Source organism: Notolepis coatsorum, assembly GCF_963971535.1.
Source record: "Notolepis coatsorum genome assembly, chromosome: 10".
NCBI lineage: Eukaryota > Metazoa > Chordata > Actinopteri > Aulopiformes > Paralepididae > Notolepis > Notolepis coatsorum.
Window position 1 is genome coordinate 15,634,820 of NC_140174.1, and position 23,577 is coordinate 15,658,396.

A 23,577-nucleotide genomic window follows, 5' to 3' on the forward strand; every position below is an offset into this window, starting at 1 on the left:
TATGTCATGTATGTTCACTGCTAGTAGCTACTTGTATGTTCACCGCTAGTAGCTACTGTATGTCATCATGTATGTTCACTGCTAGTAGCTACTGTATGTCATGTATGTTCACCGCTAGTAGCTACTGTATGTCATCATGTATGTTTACTGCTAGTAGCTACTATATGTCATGTATGTTCACTGCTAGTAGCTACTGTATGTCATGTATGTTCACCGCTAGTAGCTACTGTATGTCATCATGTATGTTCACTGCTAGTAGCTACTGTATGTCATCATGTATGTTCACTGCTAGTAGCTACTGTATGTCATGTATGTTCACCGCTAGTAGCTACTGTATGTCATCATGTATGTTTACTGCTAGTAGCTACTAGGGGTGTAAAGGTACACGTATCCGTACCGAACCGTTTCAGTGTGTACCGTACCGAACTGATGTAGTGTACCGAACGAATACAACGGTATGTTAACCACTAACGATGCCCACCGGGGGCTGTTTTTTTCACAATCAAATATAATTATTATAATTGTTTCTTTTCTTTACAAGTCGATTATTAATTTCAATATAGAATATGTGTTGACAGCCCTACAAGTACAATTAGTTACTGCACACTACAGCACCCCTGAGTGGAACATGGAAAGACAAACTTTCCCCCACTGTACCGAAAACCCGTACCGAACCGTGGCTTCAAAAACGAGGTACGTACCGAACCGTGGTTTTTGTGTACCGTTACACCCCTAGTAGCTACTGTATGCCATGCGTGTTCACTGCTAGTAGCTACTGTATGTCATCATGCATGTTCACTGCTAGTAGCTACTGTATGTCATCATGTATGTTCACCGCTAGTAGCTACTGTATGTCATCATGTATGTTCACTGCTAGTAGCTACTGTATGTCATCATGTATGTTCACTGCTAGTAGCTACTGTATGTCATCATGTATGTTCACTGCTAGTAGCTACTGTATGTCATGTATGTTCACTGCTAGCAGCTACTGTACCGGACTGTGCCACCATTGTCTCTCACGCTGTCCACCAGCCGTACGTAGCGACTCCTGGTGGCGACTTCTTGATGCCTGCAGAGAGAGAGACACATTGTCCTCAATACATTTTTTATCATTTAACACTTTGACTGCCGGGAGCCGTCTTTAGACGTCTTTGCTGGCCATGCTAAAGTTGCCGGGGGACGCTGTACGTCGTCTTTATATCAATATTTCAAAAATCTGCGATCGGATTCATAATGTCCCTCCGCTGGCCTGAGATACACCAGCAGGACCCACTGAGCTCTCTGGCGGTTCAGGAGCGCCATCTGGTGGCCGATCGCGCAACCGCTTAACAGGAAGCGCAGTAGAGGTTGTGCTAGATGTCCGTATTGCTTCCGGCCACTCGGGATAGGTTCCGGCACTCTAGCTCGTCACACTACATAGCGATCGATTGCCAATAACTCGATAAACAACATGATTTGGACGTATATACCATTATACAAGCTGGAGATGGACCGGGTAATAATATATCCCATAATGATAAAATTTCTACTCGACGATGATCGCCCAACGGCGCGCGGAGACTGGGGTGAGTTTCAGCGTGTAACGTTACCGTCTTCGATAATAACTGATATTATCAACATTTGACCCACATTAGATGATTGGTATAACGCTGCCCACGGAATTATAAACGCCCCCTCGCCCATCCGGTCAACATCAGATGACGTGTAGTAACTTCTAGAAGTACGTCTAGTTGGAATTTTTTATATCGCGCTGATTGCCATCAAACTGTATTTCATCATCAATATAATGCATTTGGGGCTATATATCACGTTCTGGAGAAAGCTGCAGAAAGAGATGAAAACATACTTATACATTAGACCATACTTTACTATGAATATGTGAATGAAAAAGTTTAACGTTGCTACACAATGAACAATACATATAGGACTTTGAATGGGCCCTAATAATGGCAATGTAGCAATAGAATTTAAAAAGTTATAGCCCTGCAAAGAAGGGGACTTTCTCCATAGACAAATAGCGCTGGCAATCTATGGTATATCATTAATTTAACCTTAGGCAACCAAAGTGTTAAAGGCCCGATCAGTGATCCAAACATAAATAAGCACAAATCTGCGTACATTCTGACTATATACCTCACACTGTTGAGTAGGGGTGGGAATCGCCAGAGACCTCACGATACGATACTATCGCGATACTTGCGTCACGATACGATAGTATCGCGATACTAAATATATCGTGATACGCTGAGTATTGCGAATTTTTTTCCTTTTCTTTTTGATCAAATTTAATTTATTACCTTTTTTCAACTGCAAAGTAAAACTTTGTCAACATGTTTTATCTAATAAAATAAAGTTCAGTCTGTTCATCTCACTTCAATCATTTTTATTGCAGAACATGGTATTTTCTCAAGCAGACAGATGTAAACACTGTAATCTGTGTTGCATGTACCTGACAAACTGAACTGTCATATTCCAACTTAACTGAATGCACATGTGTGTGTGTGGACTACTGTACTATTACAGGTATTGAAATGAACAATGCAACTTCCTTACAGGGCTCTACAGTGCGACCATATTGCTCGCATATGCCCCTAAAAAAACTACAAGTCCCACATTGCACTCAAGCCAACGGTTCAATCACAGTAGAGTGACGTGACTGGTTTCATGGGAAATAAAGCAAATGACCAATCGGAAGCTCTCATTTGGCTTGTTTACTTCCTGAAAGTCTGCCATTGCGATCAGGGCTCTGATTGCGATATGCGATCGTTTTCCGAGACACTAACTTATTATAGTCTTACCAATAGCAATAGATTTTAGAACACCTAGATTTAGCGATAGCAATAGTAATATAACGTTAATGCAACAAAACGAATGCCTTGCTTTGTTAATCATAACGTTGATGCATGTCGTTGTGTTGACTGTAACGGACATGATAACAACATAACACTGTTGCGATAATCGATTCTAACATTTTCAAATCGATGCAGTTGAATTTTCCCCTTAGGATCGATGCATTGTTACACCCCTACACCAAAGTAACTGGCCCACTGTGTGTACAGCTAACTTGGCTAGCGTTATCAACAGCAGAGGTGGGCAATAGGGTCCAGCTGCAGCGCCGGACGGCCGGAGTGCAAGCGGTGTGACGTAATTGGCAGACTCAACTGTCAATCAATGGTCTACCTGACACGCAAACTCATAAACAATGTTTCTGTACTGGAGGTGTACAGTATTTCAATAGGCAACCCTGAAAGGATTATTTTACTAGAAGAGCAACACAGCCAAAACATAGGCATTGTATGCATAAAAGGGGCAAAAGCTAAAGTTAAGTGACTGTTACTTTTGTAGCAGTAGTTTGATTTGATCGTTTATTTGATAGGGACAGCACATGTTAATGAACAGTACAAAATACAAAATGTAAACATGCAGGGTTGTAGCAAGAGCTAATTTACACACATGCACCCACAGTATAAATATACATTTATTTAAAAAAATTAAAATAAACTGTTACTTGAAATATTTTCACTGTGCTCCTAAATTTCTTTGTGTGCTCCTTGGGAAAAAGGTTAGCGTAGAGCCCTGCCTTATACATTAAAAAAAAAAAAAAATATATATATATGAATAATTAAATATCGATACTTGGCGTCCCTGTATCGATACAGTATCGCCACGCAAAGTATCGCAATACTACTACGTATCGATTTTCCACCCCACCCCTACTGTTGAGTCTATGTGACTATATAACTCACTGTTTAGTCTATGTGACTATATACCTCACACTGATGAGTAGGGATGGGTACCGAATTCGGTACTTTTAAAAAAGGTACCTACCGAAACACGTCGGTACTACAGAGTATCGATTCACGTGAGATCCAACGGTGCCAATTGTCGGTAAAAAATAAATAAAAAATGTCCGATGACGTCATGTTTTGTTTCCTGCAAAACAAAACTCTTTCAGGGCCAACAGCGCCCTCTGCTGATGCCCTCCTGGGCCAACACTGTATCCAATGGACGAAAGGACTTATTTGCGAGTGCATAAAACATAAAATATAATAGCAATAGATCTAAATAACATGTGTGGTCGTCAATGAGTTGCTTCCAGTCAACATGCACGAAACAGATAATATTTTCATACATACATTTCCATTTTATACCGTGATGAATATCAATATACTTCTAGAGCGTTCTGTCTCATCTCAATAAACCCCAGCAAAGCGGGCTTAAATGTATTTCTTTAGAAATCGTGCCATTTGTCGCTTGATTTATGAATAGTTTTCAAATAAACGCTAGATTATCGCTATTATATGTGTACTTATGCACAAAGAGCAGCGGGTCTGAAAAATCGGTTCTTCGTACTTTGGTCGGCGCGACCTCACACACACACACTCCGATGGCGGTGATAGGAACATCTGATTACCCCAAGACTCGTAACATAAAGGCCTTACCTCACATCTGATGTCATGCAAAAAGATTAATCCAATTCCTGATTGCCATTCCAAATATTGATCACGTTTATTGATCCAACGTTATATCCAAAAACACATAGATCCACGCTGCTCCCAGTCCCCACAGTCAATGCAATGGTATCCAGCTGCATCCCCGAGAAGTAAAACCTGGACCGGACTCATTTCTTTGCTGCACTGTCCCAACCAATCCAATCCAATGATGTGCAATACCATCCTGGAGACGATAGGGGGCGGTATTTTCCCTTTGCAAGCTCAGACCCAGTCCCAATGATAACGTCAGGCTGGATGGATGAAAAATGAATAGATATCGCACATATCGCTATGTGACTATATACCCCACTGATATGAGTCTATGTGACATATACCTCACACTGATATGAGTCTATGTGAGTATATACCTCACAATGATATGAGTCTATGTGAGTATATACCTCACACTGATATGAGTCTATGTGAGTATATACCTCACACTGATATGAGTCTATGTGACTATATACCTCACAATGATATGAGTCTATGTGACTATATATACCTCACTGATGAGTCTATGTGACTATATAACTCACAATGATGAGTCTATGTGAGTATATACCTCACACTGATATGAGTCTATGTGAGTATATACCCCACACTGATATGAGTCTATGCGAGTATATACCTCACACTGATATGAGTCTATGTGAGTATATACCTCACACTGATATGAGTCTATGTGACTATATACCCCACACTGATATGAGTCTATGTGAGTATATACCTCACTGATATGAGTCTATGTGAGTATATACCTCATACTGATATGAGTCTATGTGACTATATACCTCACACTGATATGAGTCTATGTGACTATATACCTCACACTGATATGAGTCTATGTGACTATATACCTCACACTGATATGAGTCTATGTGACTATATAACTCACTGATGAGTCTATGTGATTATATACCACACTGATGAGTCTATGTGATTATATAACTCACAATGATAAGTCTATGTGACCATATACCTCACACTGATTGAGTCTATGTGAGTATATGCCCATCTATATGAGTCTATGTGACTATATACCTCACACTGATATGAGTCTCTGCGACTATATACCTCACACTGATATGAGTCTATGTGAGTATATGCCCCACATCTATGAGTCTATGTGACTATATACCCCACACTGATATGAGTCTATGTGACTATATACCTCACACTGATATGAGTCTATGTGAGTATATGCCCCACATCTATATGAGTCTATGTGACTATATACTCCACACTGATATGAGTCTATGTGACTATATACCTCACACTGATATGAGTCTATGTGACTATATACCCCACACTGATATGAGTCTATGTAACTATATGCCCCACATCTATATGGCCCTCTGAAAAAAATAAGGTTTTAAAGGGATATTTCTGACTTTTGGAAGCCTAGCCATATTTGCTACTTAGCAATGAGGTTGTAAATTGGTGGAGTACTTCCTCAGCCCTATCCCCGTTCCTCATCTAGCACACACTGTACGACAACTGAAACCTGCTCCCCAGTAGCACACAAAGTAGATCCCAGCTGTCTTCAGTCAGCCTGTACAGACAGAAGCTTGGCCCCATTGACCTTGCATTGGTTTGTGGCTAACTAGCTCTGGAGCTGGTGTGAGGAAGCAGCATGGAATGTGTCGAGTCACCGTTCCAACATCATCCGACCGGCGAGGAAGAAATGGAGCAACGGTTGCAAAGATCAGAACTGTCCCTTTAAGAGAGACGGGCGGCGGACGTGAGCTTTGGTTGTTTAACGTCACACACACACACACACACAGCTCCGTACCTGAACAGATTATCGCTTATCAACAGGGTGTCGATGGCCAGGGCCTCTGCTGCCTTCTCCACGTGAGCCACCCTGGCAGGGACACAGAGGTTGTTAGTGAGTAACACTCAGCCACCCTGCACCCTGGCAGAGACAGAGGTTGTGACGTAGGTGTTCAGACTATAGGTGACGTAGGTGTTAAATATTTCAATATTGATATGCCTTCTAATGCCCATCCCTAATATATTAGCTGTAGCTAACACCCCTGCCGCTGACCCATAGAAGGCTAGCTAACATCCTCACCCATAGAAGGCTAGCTAACATCCTCACCCATAGAAGGCTAGCTAACATGCTCACCCATAGAAGGCTAGCTAACATGCTCACCCATAGAAGGCTAGCTAACATCCTCACCCATAGAAGGCTAGCTAACATGCTCACCCATAGAAGGCTAGCTAACATCCTCACCCATAGAAGGCTAGCTAACATCCTCACCCATAGAAGGCTAGCTAACATCCTCACCCATAGAAGGCTAGCTAACATCCTCACCCATAGAAGGCTAGCTAACATGCTCACCCATAGAAGGCTAGCTAACATCCTCACCCATAGAAGGCTAGCTAACATGCTCACCCATAGAAGGCTAGCTAACATCCTCACCCATAGAAGGCTAGCTAACATCCTCACCCATAGAAGGCTAGCTAACATCCTCACCCATAGAAGGCTAGCTAACATCCTCACCCATAGAAGGCTAGCTAACATGCTCACCCATAGAAGGCTAGCTAACATCCTCACCCATAGAAGGCTAGCTAACATGCTCACCCATAGAAGGCTAGCTAACATCCTCACCCATAGAAGGCTAGCTAACATGCTCACCCATAGAAGGCTAGCTAACATGCTCACCCATAGAAGGCTAGCTAACATGCTCACCCATAGAAGGCTAGCTAACATGCTCACCCATAGAAGGCTAGCTAACATCCTCACCCATAGAAGGCTAGCTAACATCCTCACCCATAGAAGGCTAGCTAACATGCTCACCCATAGAAGGCTAGCTAACATGCTCACCCATAGAAGGCTAGCTAACATCCTCACCCATAGAAGGCTAGCTAACATGCTCACCCATAGACGGCTAGCTAACATGCTCACCCATAGAAGGCTAGCTAACATCCTCAACCATAGAAGGCTAGCTAACATCCTCACCCATAGAAGGCTAGCTAACATCCTCACCCATAGAAGGCTAGCTAACATCCTCACCCATAGAAGGCTAGCTAACATGCTCACCCATAGAAGGCTAGCTAACATCCTCACCCATAGAAGGCTAGCTAACATCCTCACCCATAGAAGGCTAGCTAACATCCTCACCCATAGAAGGCTAGCTAACATGCTCACCCATAGAAGGCTAGCTAACATGCTCACCCATAGAAGGCTAGCTAACATGCTCACCCATAGAAGGCTAGCTAACATGCTCACCCATAGAAGGCTAGCTAACATGCTCACCCATAGAAGGCTAGCTAACATGCTCACCCATAGAAGGCTCTGTCAGGCTCGTGCTGCAGCATCTTGTAGAAGTCCTCCAGGGCTCTGACCTCAGCCGCTGCCTACAGGGTTCAGACACACAGGAAACGGTGCCATTATATACCAGCTTTCATCCAAAGCGCTTTATCATTTTGTTCCTCACATTCCCACATTCCTCCATTTTGTGTGAGATTTTTAACACTATGATCGCCGTGGACGAGTTTACACGTCATTCCTAGCCATGCTCATTCTGCCGAAGACGCCGTAACTCGTCTTTGATGTCAATATTTCAAAAATCTGTCATCGAAATCATATTTCCTTTCCGGAGCCCTGAGACACACTGCAAAGCTCCACTCAACTCTCTAGCGGTTCAAGAGCGCCATCTGGTGGCCGATCGGCAGATCGCCAACCGGAAATTAACCTTTGAACCGGTAGTGCTCATCCATATGTGGTCCGGGCACTCGCTATCGTTAGAGAGACTCCGTATTGACACAGTGAACATCGATCGGTGCAAATAACTCGAAAAAACAACATGATTTGGACGTATATACTATTATACAACCTGGAAATGGATCGGGCATTTCTCCATCCCATAATAGAAAAAATTCTGTTCCACGCTCATCTGCCAGCAGCGCGAGGAAGCCACGGTAAGATTCAGCGTTATTTTCGAACGTCTTCTATACTAACTGATCTGATGAACATATGACCCACTCTGGATGAATCATCTAACGCTGCCCACGGAATTATAAACGATCCCCCGCCCATCCGGTCATCATCAGATGATGCGTAGAAACTTCTAGAACCACGTCCAGTTGACATTTTTTATCTCGCACAGATTCCTACCAAACTGTATTTGATCATCAATATAATGCATTTAGGGCTATAAATCACGTTCTGAAGAAAGCTGCAGAAAACGATAAAAACATACTTATACTTTAGACCATATTTTAGTATGGATATGTGAATGAAAAAGTTTAACGTTGCTACACCCTGAACAATACATATAGGACATTGAATGGGCCATAATAATGGCAATTTAGCAATAGAATTTAAAAAGTTATAGCCCTGCAAAGAAGGGGAACTTCTCCATAGACAAATAGAGCTGGCGAGGGATGGTAAATTATGAATTTAACCCATGGCGATTAAAGTGTTAAGATATAGAGAATGTACTTAGGCTAAAGTGTTTCTTATGGTTTTATTTTTTTTTATTACTGTAATGTAATGTTGTAAGTTATGTGTTCGGACCCCAGGAAGAATAGTCTTTCACCCAAGGGTGTAGTAGACTAATGGGGATCCATAAAATAAACAAATAAACAAAGTGTCTTGCTCAAGGACACTTCCGACACGCTGCCCGGGGAGGAGCGGGATTCGAACCGTGGGCATGGACCGCTGCCAGCAGCTGGAGAACTAACGCTGCAGAACTCCAGAACTATTAGGAACGTCTGACCACTAAGTGTATCTGACTCTTAACCACAACCTGCACGGACTACAACCTATGACGTATATCATGCCAGTTAGGGCACCTTGTGTATGTATACCGTTTACTTTTACTCGTACTCAGAGTATTATATATATATTCAGATAAAAAAAATGTATTGCCTAAATTTATTGTAACGTATAATATAACCAACCCTCATCTGCACCTTTGTTTACACGGTTTATTTTTCTCACATTTTTATATTCAGATAAAATTGTATTGCCTATATATATATATATATAGTAGTCTTTCTACTATTACCCTGCCCATACCTGTACCTCCCCTCCCCCATGCTGCCTGAATTTCCCCAAGGGGATCAATAAAGGAATATCTTATCTTATCAGCGCAGCACAAAGAATAAAGAATGTAACGTGTAAAGAATGGAAAATCATGACTTCAAAATCTAAATTTGTGCCAATTTGTGTATGGTCAGTCACACCCCATGCATCACATCATGAGACTATAAATACAGATAGAAGAAAATACACAAGAAGAAAAAAATTCTTTGTAACGACAACGGAAAAGGAGGTATAATTACTTTCGTGTCAGAAAGGCGACTTGTGACGGAGGGGTCGCACAGGATCTCTGGAGGGAGAACAGGGGAGAACAGAGAAGAACAGAGGAGAACCATGACCATCTGGTCGCCATGACTACAGACACTGGGATGTTAGCTTCACGACTACAGCTGGGATGTTAGCTTCATGTCTACAGCTGGGATGTTAGCTTCACGTCTACAGACACTGGGATGTTAGCTTCATGTCTACAGCTGGGATGTTAGCTTCATGTCTACAGCTGGGATGTTAGCTTCATGTCTACAGCTGGGATGTTAGCTTCATGTCTACAGCTGGGATGTTAGCTTCATGTCTACAGCTGGGATGTTAGCTTCATGACTACAGCTGGGATGTTAGCTTCATGTCTACAGACACTGGGATGTTAGCTTCATGTCTACAGACACTGGGATGTAGGGCTGCACGATTCCTCGTAAAACAATCGCGATCTCGATTCATAGACCTATGTGATCTCATTTCTAAATTATGATGCTTCTCTTTAGATTTTTTTTTACTTAAAATATATATATATTTTTTGTTTTAGCTTTTTATTTTTTAACTTTTCAAGCACTTTCATATATGTTATGTTTAAGTTTAAGTCAAGCACTTTGATATATGTTATGTTGTCTGTTTAGGAAAGAGTGCAATAAATTATTTTATTAAAAAAATAAGAATCGTGTGAGAGAATCGTGATCTCAATTCACATTTAGCCAGAATCGTCCAGCCCTACTGGGATATTATGGTCCTGTCGTTAACCCATTCATTGCCAACCACGAGTATAGTCGGGTTAACTCGCCATTGCTTCCGTGCCAATCACGAATATAGTCTGGTTTTAATCGTTATTTCTTACGGTACGGGCAAGCGATTTTTCAGACCCCGCTTCTCTTCGTGCATAAGGACACATATAATATCGATAATCTAGCGTTTATTTGAAAACTATTCATAAATCAAGCGACAAATGGCACGATTTCTAAGGAAATACATTTAAGGTTGTTTCGCTGGAGTTTATTGAGATGACAGAACGCTCTAGAAATATATTGATATTCATCACGGTATAAAATGGAAATGTATGAAAAAATTATCTGTTTCGTGCATGTTGACTGGAAGCAACTCATTGACGATCACTGTTATTTAGATCTATTGTTATTATATTTGATATGTTTTAAGTAGGGATGTCCCGATCACATTTTTTTGCTCCCGATCCGCTCCGGATCATGTGATTTTGATTATCTACCGATACCGATCTTTCCCGATCCGATCAAAAATGTTAATTAAATTATAATTTTTTTTTAAATCCCAATTTCTCACATTACATTCACCCTGAATGTTGACGTTATCCAGGTGAAAAGTTAACTTCATTCAAGCGAGGCATTGCAATCCTTGACATAAATCGTTTGATGTATAATTAAATCAAAGGAAATGCGTTTGGGTCTGAGAGTGTGGCTGGTCTGCCGTTCTGCAGCTGGATACTATTGGTTTGTTTTGGCAAAATCCTTCTGCTCTGTGTTACAATAAATAAATGAATGGTGATATGCAATTTAAAACCAAAACGAAGGCCTCAGTATGAGTTTAAGACGTGAACATGGTCATGTTTGTAAAAAAAAAAAAAAGAAAAAAAAAAAATGATTTTTTATTTTTTTTTCTATCCCGATCTTCGGAAAATCACGTGATCGGCCCCGATCCCGATCACGTGATCGGATCGGGACATCCCTAGTTTTAAGTACTCGCAAATAAGTCCTATTCTCCATTGGATATAGCGTTGGCACGGAAGGGCCATCAGCAGAGGGCGCTGTTGGCCCGGAATGAGTTAAAGAGTCCGCTCGTACCTTTGAGGGAGTACTTGTGGCCCGACGAGGAGTGGACTGCCATGAACTTGGGCCTGTTCTCCAGCAGAACCTTGTTGTCCTGCCGGACGGCCTCCCGGAACAGGTAGGCCATGAACTGGTCCTTGACGAAGCCCGGGCTGGCCACCAGGACACACTTCACCACTGGGGGACAGAGAGGGAAGTCAGTGTGTGTGTGGACATGTACTTCAGAGTCATCGTCAATTTCCTATTTGTGCATGTTGAAATTACATTTCCCCCCCATCCCCACGGTGTATATAAAAAAGATAGACAGACAATATAAACAACAAAAGTAAAAAATATAAGACACATTATACAAACACACAATATACAGGACTGCTAAATATGTACAAACATTTTAATTAGCTTAGTGCAAATATTTTTCTAGCAGCAGTAGTACATGATAGTAGAAGACCGTAAAAAGGTTTGTTTATTTTATTTTTTCTTCTTTCATTTCAGATATTGATTGAAGAAGTGTGTTTTTAGTCTATGGCAAAAGATTGGTCTGGTTTCGGCTGTCCTAACTGTGGTAGGAAGTTCGTTCGGCCATTGTGGAATGAACTTGTAGACGATTAGGCTGCGTTCTAGGGCTGGGCGATATGGAAAAAAATCATATCGTGATAACGATATGATAATGTTATCATATTTCTCGATATCGATAATTATCGAATTGTTATAAGTATAAATTTTTTTAACAACAGATGTATGTTTATTTTGCAGCAATTCTTTGTCATTGCCGCCATCTTTAGTGTTACATCCCCTCACACTCCAGTTCTCAGGCTGCAGCTGGTTTAAAAGCGAAAGTAAACCGGCTTCTCTGCTGGCTGTGGCGCTTTTTTGGTGGACAAACCACCGCACATGTGCACCGTGACTCGTGACTGGAGTCTAGTTCTGCTAGCACACATAGCCTACTGTGTACAGACGGTTTCAAACTGTATTTTAAATTAGAAAGCAAACAAAATAAATGGACAAGAGAAAAATAAATCTCAATTTGGTCAGTATTGTCATTTGGACAAGCAAAGCCATTACTTTAAGTTGCAGGCAAGAAAGACAAGTCTGTCCACTGTCTCTGGTTTTAAAACTGCCCTGTTGCCGGTCACAAAAAAAAAAAAAAAAAAAAATCGATATTCGATATCGATTATTAAAATATATCACAATATTTATCGTTATATCGCCCAGCCCTACTGCGTTCACACTGCACGCCGTATTGCTCAATTATGAGTTATTGCTCAGAATTTTTTTCTGTTCCCCCTTTTCTTTTTATATATATATATATATATATATATAAATATATATATATATATTAGTGCTGTCAATAGATAAAAAATGTTTTACTAATTAATCTCACAATTTTCTGTAATTAATCTAGATTAAAAATAGCATTTTTCTATTTAAGACCGAAGCTTGTAACAGATATTTACTTGAGTAAAATCATGGAATTAATGTAAAATCAACACAAAGAAAGTATATTTAGATTCAAAGACTATTTGAAATATGACTATTGTGAAATACAAATGTCCAACAAAACCATCAACATTGACTCAGCTAGACCTCTTTCTTATATCCACGGCGCTAAAATTGAAAATATAACACTCCATAGATTAATCTAGATTAATTTATTTTAATGCTTTAAATAATTTAAATTAATCTCCAAAGTTAAAGCATTAATTTTGACAGCCCTAATATATATATATATGTGGCTAATATCAGATTCAGCCAGGGTTAAGTGAGGCAGGGAATGTGGTGGAGCTGCTCAGAGTGTGTGTTTGTGTTTGTCTGTCCCTCTGACGCCTCAGGCCCACCGTCAAAGTTGATGTGGCGTAGAATGCCCTGCATCACAGCCTCGTAGAACCTCTCCAGGGCCTGAAACACACAGGGTCAAGAGGTCAAAACAAACCCTCGTAGAAACCTCTCCAGGGCCCGAAAGACACAGGGTCAAGAGGTCAAAACCAACCATGACGTCATGGTCTAGACAGGGTGAGTGGATTGGGTACCGCACTCTGTACTTCTAAGGGTAAATAGGAAATAGCCTTGAGGCAGTAATACACTAGACAAGAGGGAGCCTCTTCCACAAATATATATATTGATACTGTCCCATCTCTTGGGTCTTTGGAAAGACCAGACGAGGTCAGAGGAGTTTGATAATATTTAGCGAGGATGGCCAGATAATGTTGATATTTACAACATTTAAAAACATAATACATGATCATGCGATTTATTTTGTGTGGTGCGTTACAATAAAACAAAATGTATCTGAATAAATAACAATGTTGAAATGTAGAAGTTTGGACAACTCTGTATGTAAACTCGGACACGACTGTAAAGGAGGAGAAACCTTCATTCCTTCAGAGCAGGGGTTCTCAAACCTTTTCATACCGCGACCCCATTTCATTTAGGATTGTTTTGGGGGACCCCACACCTGTATGGCATAATTTTAACTTTGAATTAAGGAATATGAAAATAAAAGCACATGTTGTTGAACTTGATCATGCATATTTATTAGAACATTTAATTACAGCACTATGTTATAAATACACATTTATAAAACGAGGCATATTTAGCCAAAATATGTTGCCAGAACATTAAAAAATAGTAATCTTTTATTAAAAACAATTTTTACAATGCAACACAAGAGGGCGAAGGGTAAAGGAGGAAAGAAGTTCAAGGAGGGTATCTGAACCCATGTCACACACTTTTGCTTTAGTTAGTATTTTATAATATATATTTTTTTTGGGGTATTACAATTGTTTTATGTTTTTGTACTTTATTATTTATGTCTGTTTAACAGTGTTATATTAATATTCAGGGATGATGTGGTTTGTGTATGGGTGAATCAAAAGGCAAAGAGAAAGTTAATAAAAAAAAAAAACAAAAAAAAATGACGAAGGATAAGGGAAGAAAGAAGCTCAAGGAGGGTCTCTGGACCCATATCACACATGCATGCCTTAGTCAGTATTTAATATCTTTGAGTAGGAATTATATTTTTATACCTGTTTAAGGGAGGTACACAATCAGCCTTTGTATTAAGTACCTGGAAAACAACTGTAGTGGAACCAGACAACTAACCATGATACCCATGTAACCATTTATGTGCACTGCTTTTTTTTGTTTTTATTGTGTTGTTAGTTTCTTTTTTCTGTAAGTGCTGTTTGTCTATAAGTGTTAATAAAAATGTAAGTTTAAAAAAAGAAAAAAAAAAAAAATGTACTTGCCAATGCGCTGTCACCTACCCGCAACACCACTTTGGGTCGCGACCCGTAGTTTGAGAACCACTGCTTTAGAGTTTAAATAAAGGTTTGAAATCGAGCTCGGGCGTGCGTCTCTGTGACGACGGCCCCCACCTTCTCGTGCTGCGTGCAGCTGCCCCGGCGCTTGCGGGGGATGGTCACCTCCACCTTGGCTCGGAGCAGGGTCATGGCCGGGGTCACCAGCACCAGGTTCGCCAGCCCCTCCTGCATCACCACGGCGCCCACATCGGCCTGCTGGGTGGGGTCACACGCCTGCTCTGTAGAGGGGGGGGGTTACTAGTTTCAAATTCTGTTTTATTTGTCACATATAATATATTCTTATTTGTCTACCTAAATGTTTACTGTGAGCGATGTGTAGTGCCAAATTTCCCTCGGGATGATTAAAGTATTTCTAAAGTATTTCTATTCTATACTATAAGGTACATGTAGATATTATCCCTGTACCCAAAAAAATCTACGCCCGCTTGCCTCAACGACTACCGCCCTGTAGCTCTCACCTCCATAGCCATGAAGTGCTTTGAGAAGCTAGTGAAGGGCTACATTTGTTCCTCCCTCCCCATCAACCTGGACCCCCTGCAATTTGCATATCGCCCCAACAGGTCCATGGAGGACACCATGAGTCTGTGAGGGGGGGGGCAAGGCGTGCAGCAGCAGCAGCTGTGAGCAAGAGAGACAGCGAGTGAGAACTCCGCTGAGAATTGGATCATGTTTTTCACGCGTGTCATCGATCGGTTTTCACGATCGGCGAAAATAAAGCATTATCGGAATTCACCAATCTCATATTTATACTGAATATCGACCGATACCGATCGCTGGCCGATCGATCGGGGGATCCCTATTATTAAAGCTACTATCACCCTGCTACCCATACCTGGTAGTGTTTTCATTCAGCTACTGTCCCCCTGCTGCTCATACCTGGTAGTGTTTTCATTCGGCTACCATCACCCTGCTGCCCACACCTGGTAGTGTTTTCATTATTAAAGCTACCATCACCCTGCTGCCCACACCTGGTAGTGTTTTCATTATTAAAGCTACCATCACCCTGCTGCCCACACCTGGTAGTGTTTTCATTATTAAAGCTACCATCACCCTGCTGCCCACACCTGGTAGTGTTTTCATTATTAAAGCTACCATCACCCTGCTGCCCACACCTGGTAGTGTTTTCATTATTAAAGCTACCATCACCCTGCTGCCCACACCTGGTAGTGTTTTCATTATTAAAGCTACCATCACCCTGCTGCCCACACCTGGTAGTGTTTTCATTATTAAAGCTACCATCACCCTGCTGCCCATACCTGGACTGCTGCCAGCAGCTGGAGAACTAACGGCAGCAGAACTCGAGATCCATTAGAAATGTCTGACCACTAAGTGTGTCTGACTCTTAACCACCAAAACCTGCACGGACTACACCATATGACGTATATCATGCCAGTTAGGGCACCTTGTGTATACTGCACCTTATGTATACCGTTTACTTTGACTCTTAATCATAGTATATATATTCATATTCAAATTTTGTATTGCCTATATTTATTGTAACGTATAATATAACCGATAAGGTATACAGACCCTTATTTGTTTACAGTTTATTTTTCTCATATTCAGATCTAATTTGATTGCCTATATTTATGTCTACTACTACCCTGCCCATACCTGTACCTCCCCTCCCCAATGCTGCTATGACGCATGAATTGCCCCAAGGGGATCAATAAAGGAATATCTTATCTTAGATTTGAATAGATATTATGAATCTGCTCTTTCATCGTCATGAAAGGAAAACACACTATCGACACAAAATGAGTCAGCTGTGAGCAAACAGCCGTTATCTGTTCTCTGGTTGCCGAGCGAGAAGCAGGAAGTTCCCCACCCAGGCTGTGGACATCAGAGAGGGATATGAAGAATACATTCATATGATATACGGTAAAAGCATGTTGAACTGTGTTTCTATCGTTTCGAAAGTTTAGTTCCCTTATCTGGAACTATGTGGTTCTACTCCGGTGTGTGCGCTTGAAGAAACGTTCCAACGCAGTTTAATCTCAGCCTTTTTTATCCAAACTTCCCCCAACCATGTCATGCTTAGGCTTTTTTTTGCGCTATAAAATGCTATTTTTTTGGAAGAACACACCTGCTGGCCGTGGTAGACAGTGACCCTCTATGTTATGGTTTCTAAGCTAGGACTGGCCAGCTGGCGTTATGGTGGTTATGTTATGGTTTCTAAGCTAGGACTGGCCAGCTGGCATTATGGTGGTTATGCTTTGGTTTCTAAGCTAGGACTGGCCAGCTGGTGTTATGGTGGTTATGTTATGGTTTCTAAGCTAGGACTGGCCAGCTGGCGTTATGGTGGTTATGCTTTGGTTTCTAAGCTAGGACTGGCCAGCTGGCGTTATGGTGGTTATGTTATGGTTTCTAAGCTAGGACTGGCCAGTTGGCGTTATGTTATGGTTTCTAAGGTAGGACTGGCCAGCTGGTGTTATGGTGGTTATGTTATGGTTTCTAAGCTAGGACTGGCCAGTTGGCGTTATGGTGGTTATGTTATGGTTTCTAAGCTAGGACTGGCCATCTGGCAATATGGTGCTTATGTTATGGTTTCTAAGCTAGGACTGGCCAGTTGGCGTTTGGTGTGGAAATTGACCGAAGGACCATTTGAACCGGACGTGAATTAAACCCTCACCGATTCTATCGAGAACGACGCTGTCCCAGCACTTCTTGGCGAGGGTGAACTTCCTGTTCTGCTCCAGCTCAATGGTGTGGTAGGCTCCCATCTGAAGAAGAGCAAAACCATGGAGCGAGTGAGTCAGGAGTCACTGACGTGACTATACACACAATCCATTGAAAAGCAGCATTCAAAAGGTCACTCAAATCTACACAGGGTTAATTAAAGATAAAAGCAACAGCAACTCCTCAGATACAGTATGTCTAAACTAAAGTTATGTTGATATATCAACTGCTCATGAAAAGAAAGCTGAAGAAATATACAATATTACAAAATATATTGCTACGGCCGAATATATCACTGATATGAAGTCACACAGGAGATTTAGCAAACATGCTGAAGACCTGACGCTCGAGGTGAAGTGGGGTCATTGGAATTTTTATTTTATTTATTAACTAAATAATTAATTAAATATTATTATATAATGTCCCCCCCCCCCCCCCCCCCCCCCCAATCTGTGAAAAAGACAGAAACCCTGATAGTTTTGCTATGATTTCCGACATGTTACACAGGCTCTCGTCATCAGATCATTAGTACTGGGGAAATTCTCTGACACTGATCCCCGAATTATCTTCGTCTGGTATCTATTTTCGTCTGGTATCTATTTTTGCCTGGTATCTATGGCCCAATAACAGATAGCAGTATTATATAGATGTGTATGTTAGTGTTGTCATGATAACAACATTTTCACGATACCGCTTCTAAAACGATACCACGGCAAAAACCTGAAATATGAGGAAAAGTTATGGAATATAATATTAGATTATTATTATTAGAGAGATTCGGGGATGTCCATTCAGCAGACACTGTTGACACGCCCACTATGCAAAGCGTGCGCTCTCTTCTCTCTCCGACACACACACTGCTCCGGTCACGCATTCACTCAACTCGTAGAAAATACACATCACACAAAAAATATATATTTAGTGGGGGCGGCTAGGTGGCGCAGTGGGCGAGGTGCTCGCCACCAATGCAGGAGATGCTGGGTTCGAGCCCAGCTCTCAGCGTTGCTACCAGCTTGGCTGGTCGTTCATACTACAATTGGCAGTATTAGGGGGTGGGAAGCTGGTGGGTGGGGATCGGACGTTGTGGACAGCGACTCCTACAGGTCGGTTGGTGCGCCTGCGCAGTAGAATCAGGAAGCGACGAGGGCGGCGTGTCCCTCCCACGCAGACCCTCGCCGCTGAGAGATTGCGCTGTGCAGGTGAAAAGATGCGACGGCTGCCTCCTCGAGTACCGGAGGGGACACGTGATGTAAGGCTTCGTCCACATTGCAGCTGGCTTGTGGGAGGCATGGCCTAACAACGTTCGAGACAGGGGAGGGTAGAATTGGACAATGCGAAATTGGGGACGGGAGAAAAATAAAAAAATGGGGAGAAAAAGTAGATAAAAAAATATATATATATTAGAGCTGGGCCGTTAACGTGCTGCGTTAACGCAAGACTAGTATCGCGCGATAATATAATTGACACCGTTAATCTTTTTCTCAACGTTGGGTCTGTATTGTCCTTAAATACTTGCCGTAGTTCCCAGCTGTGGTACCAGGAAGTGATTGCACTACCGGAGCTGTAGTCAGAATAATGTGTTAAACTAAAGTAGTGGTCCGGTAATCATTGTTATACAGGTGAGGTTAAGAAGTCCTCAGGTCGGGGAGCTCCAGTAGCTCACCACGTACCGCGAGTGCTATTTCAGCGCCGTGGACAACCGTGCTCGTCACGGATCTGGGGCTGAGCGCGTTCGAATCCCGGACGGCAGCCGTGCCTTTCCCAGAGTGTCTTCCCCCCCATCTGAACCCTTTCAGCCTGCTTCTGTCGGTCGAACTTGACCAAGTATGAATGCGATGAAAAAGCGATAAACGCTAAAAGAACCAGCTGACTGGTCAAAGTTTAAAAAAAAAAAAAGTCCTCAGGTCAGGATATAACACAATTCGGCGATGAGGACGTCTGAATCTGCGCAATGCAAGAAAGAAGAAGTCCGTTGCGAGCTTTGTTTACATTATTAACGTTAGCGAGTTAGCATGTTAGCTCACGTTGATCGGGCAGCACTTGAAAACATCTACAAGAGGAGGAAATCCACTTTACACACTAAAGGAAGGATCGACTGGACTATCGTGAGTGTTTACAACAGAAATGGCTTGGGTTATTGGAAATATTGGACCGTTTGATGACAATATGTAGCCCCTTTCGTGACTGTGATGCACGGAGTGAATCCACAGTCACTTGCTCCTCAATAGGAAAACAACCTAGATTTACCATGAAGGACTGGTTCTGGCCGAGCCGTTCGTTATACAAGAATCACAGAGACGTTTCAAAGGTGCTCACAGTTGCACGAGGGTTTCGGACAGAGATACGGGATGGTTTGAAAGCTCTGCGTTGCGAATAAACATTTTAAATAATTTTAATAAACTGCTCAAAACGGCATTATTTCCGCCGTTGGGTGATCACAGCGCATGCGCACCATCCCGTATCTCTGTCCCTCGTGCAACTGTGAGTACCTTTGTAATTTTTTATATCTAAATGTAACAACACTCTGGTGAAAGAGGGGTCTCGGACCTTGCCGTATTGATTCTATATCTAAATGTAACAACACTCAGGTGAAAGAGGGGTCTAGGACCTTGACGTATTGATTCTATATCTAAATGTAACAACACTCAGGTGAAAGAGGGGTCTCGGACCTTGACGTATTGATTCTATATCTAAATGTAACAACACTCTGGTGAAAGAGGGGTCTCGGACCTTGCCGTATTGATTCTATATCTAAATGTAACAACACTCAGGTGAAAGAGGGGTCTAGGACCTTGACGTATTGATTCTATATCTAAATGTAACAACACTCAGGTGAAAGAGGGGTCTCGGACCTTGACGTATTGATTCTATATCTAAATGTAACAACACTCTGGTGAAAGAGGGGTCTCGGACCTTGACGTATTGGTTCTATATCTGAATGTAACAACACTCGGGTGAAAGAGGGGTCTCGGACCTTGACGTATTGGTTCTATATCTAAATGTAACAACACTCGGGTGAAAGAGGGGTCTCGGACCTTGACGTATTGGTTCTATATCTAAATGTAACAACACTCGGGTGAAAGAGGGGTCTCGGACCTTGACGTATTGGTTCTATATCTAAATGTAACAACACTCGGGTGACAGACGGGTCTCGGACCTTGACGTATTGATTCTCCTCCAGGTTGGTGCCCTTCACCCTCAGCCGGCAGGCCTGGTTGTCGAAGTCGATGGTCTCCACACACAGCGTCAGTGTCGTCCGGACCCTGGAGCTGCCCACGCTGCCGGTGGAGGACTCAGTCTGCACCTTCCTGGGGTCACAAGGGGACAGGGGGCGTGGCTATAGGGCACAATGGGTGTGGCTATGTGCACTAGGGCTGTCAACGAATATTCTATATTTGAATTTATAATCGAATTGTTAAAAAAAACACACATTCGACTGTAAAAATGTATATTCGAAGTGTTTAAAAAATAATAATAATAATATTTTACATTAACTCAATCAGCGCCACGGGCCTAGCCCATCTTTGTTCCTACTGCGCCACCGCTCTAAGAGATAGGGATGCGTGGTGGTGTTTGCAGGGCTATATCTATATTATAGCTATGGATACAATACTATGGCTCATTTGACATCAACTATCCATTGTTCAATATGTGAAAAATAAATTTTTTCATGTATACATTCGCGTGTTATACCGTGGTGAATATAAGTATATTTTCAGAGTGCTCCTGGCTAATTCCAGAAAACGGCGCTATGGAGCAATACGTGAATTTTACTAAAAGCGTTGGCGTTGCTCGCCTGGACACGCTACTATTTCCAAATCAAATGTATATAATAGGTATTATGTTTCATCATGAATCATGTAATTTTTTTATGCTTTGATCGTCACCAACGGCATACGTTTTTGGAGTACGTTACAATCGTCGATGTGAAATCATGGTTGGATCAAAGCAGGATTGATGTCATATAGTCCTTACCTTCACTAGGAGGTACCCCAAAAACAATATTCCAATTGTCTGATCGCGATTTCCAGTATTGGTGTCCATCGTGTCGCCAACATAATCTACCACAACACATGCATCGGGGGCATTGGACGCGTTTCAATGTGATCGAGTGAACCGCTGGACTCGCCTGACCAAAAAAACTGCGCCCGGAGTGAATTAAATGTAACACCGGGTGTGGGGAAAAAAAGGTTTCGAAGGGTGGGCGATACTGCCACCTAGCTGGATGCGACCGGTATTGCACTCTAGCGATCTCAGAGTGATTCCCTATGGTAACCCCAAGGTCCGTGTGAGAGAAATAATAAAAATATCGAATAAAAGAAATAACGATGAAAACCTGACTATCCTCGGGTCTGGCGCTGATTGAGTTAAACAAGACAACACAATACAGTAATAACAACAACAAACAGGACTTCACAGGACAACTTCAAAAGTACAATTTTTTTTTTATTTAATATATATATATGTCAAACAATAGACATTTGAATATTGTCGAATATCATCCTTTTTTTAGAAGGAATATTCTAATGTCATTGTTGGCCCATTTTGACAGCCCTAATGGTGGTCCAATATATTCATTCACGTCGATGTCGGCTCCATCCATGGGTTAGGGTTAGGGTTTTTGTTCTCACTTTCTGTATTTTTGCTCCCATCCCAATTTAGTCGTTATGCCAATTCCCTTCCTGGTTGCGCGCATTGCCCCACTGTCGGCCTAGGGAGGGTGTAGAACTACCACATGCCTCCTCCGATACATGTGGAGTCAACGAGCCGCTTCTTTTCACCTGACAGCGAGGAGTCTCACTGGGGGAATGTAACGCGTGCAGAGAGAGGTTCACGCTATTTCCCCTCGATCCCCTCCCTGCTGAACAGGCACCCCGACCGACCAGTAGGAGTCGCAGTTTACAACGACCAGGACACATACCCCGCCGGCTTCCCACCCGCTAACACTGCCGATTGTGTTAGTAGGGACGACTGACCAAGCCGGAGGTCCGGCTGACAGCTGGATTCGATCCCAGAGTCTCTGCGGTGGTAGGCGAGAGCATTCTCCACTGCGCTACCCAGCCGGCCCGAGCAGGATGAATATGAACAACTTGAGTTTCAGGAAGGGAACTTTTTTTTTGGTAGCAGATTTTATTTGCCAAGCTTGGGAGAGAGAAGGCAGAATACTTAGTTTAAGACCAAGCTGCAATCTGTAAAGATAAAAATGTGTGATGTATTGTTGGCGTCTTATAAACCCATGAGGGTTGGACACCATTAGAGCCGGCCGATTGGAGGACTGCACACTATGCTGCAAGCAGATACGTGTGGTTGGACTCCTGTTTTATACAGATTCCGTCAGCATTTAGAGTAGACCAACTAAAGTTATTATGGGGCCGCGAACGCAACCTTGGGTTTAGGCGCCACTTCATAGCTGTGTGTTCTCTCTGTTGATCAATAATGCCTGTTTCTATGGTGATTGGACAAATGTATCATTAATTGTCTGATGCGTCATGTTGACTGCTTGTGAATTGACCCCACGAAGCAAATTAACACATATGAATACACTGAACAGCATAACGAGAATAAACGTTCGTCTTTTCCCCTCCTGCCGTAGACATCTTTTAGAAGCGTGAACCAGGCCTTTACCTGATGGTAGAGGCTTGCAGGCTGTCCCCCACCTGGAGCAGGTTGTAGGTGTGCCACATGTCCTCAGCCTCCTCCGGCATCAGAGTCACCTGGCTGGATAGGTGCCACAAGTTAGCCAACAGTTACATATCAGCATCTGTAACTCTGTGTTGTCAGTAGTTGTGACAAAGTGTGTGCATGCTGCTGGGCAACCAGGCCATTCATTATTTGGGGTGGGGGGGGGGGGGGGGGGTGGGGAGAGAACACATCTCCACGGTACAATTCATATCGATTGACCATGTTTTCTCGAAACCATCTGCAAATATTTAACATAGATGATTGATTGAAAACTTTAATTAACAGAT

The 23,577-nt window shown here is 42.3% G+C and overlaps 1 protein-coding gene across 1 annotated transcript in view; it reads right to left on the minus strand.

Annotated features, from left to right (window-relative positions):
* Positions 1 to 23,577, minus strand: part of pelo (pelota mRNA surveillance and ribosome rescue factor) — a 28,475-nt gene that overhangs the window by 3,080 nt on the left and 1,818 nt on the right. The window contains exons 2-11 of the mRNA XM_084322372.1: positions 23,234 to 23,326; positions 20,766 to 20,916; positions 17,562 to 17,652; positions 14,984 to 15,147; positions 13,445 to 13,505; positions 11,625 to 11,786; positions 9,789 to 9,835; positions 7,783 to 7,856; positions 6,286 to 6,357; positions 995 to 1,069 (exon numbers count right to left, since the gene is read on the minus strand). Coding sequence (XP_084178498.1) covers positions 995 to 1,069; positions 6,286 to 6,357; positions 7,783 to 7,856; positions 9,789 to 9,835; positions 11,625 to 11,786; positions 13,445 to 13,505; positions 14,984 to 15,147; positions 17,562 to 17,652; positions 20,766 to 20,916; positions 23,234 to 23,326 — 990 coding nt within the window. The remainder of the gene's footprint in view (positions 1 to 994; positions 1,070 to 6,285; positions 6,358 to 7,782; positions 7,857 to 9,788; positions 9,836 to 11,624; positions 11,787 to 13,444; positions 13,506 to 14,983; positions 15,148 to 17,561; positions 17,653 to 20,765; positions 20,917 to 23,233; positions 23,327 to 23,577) is intronic.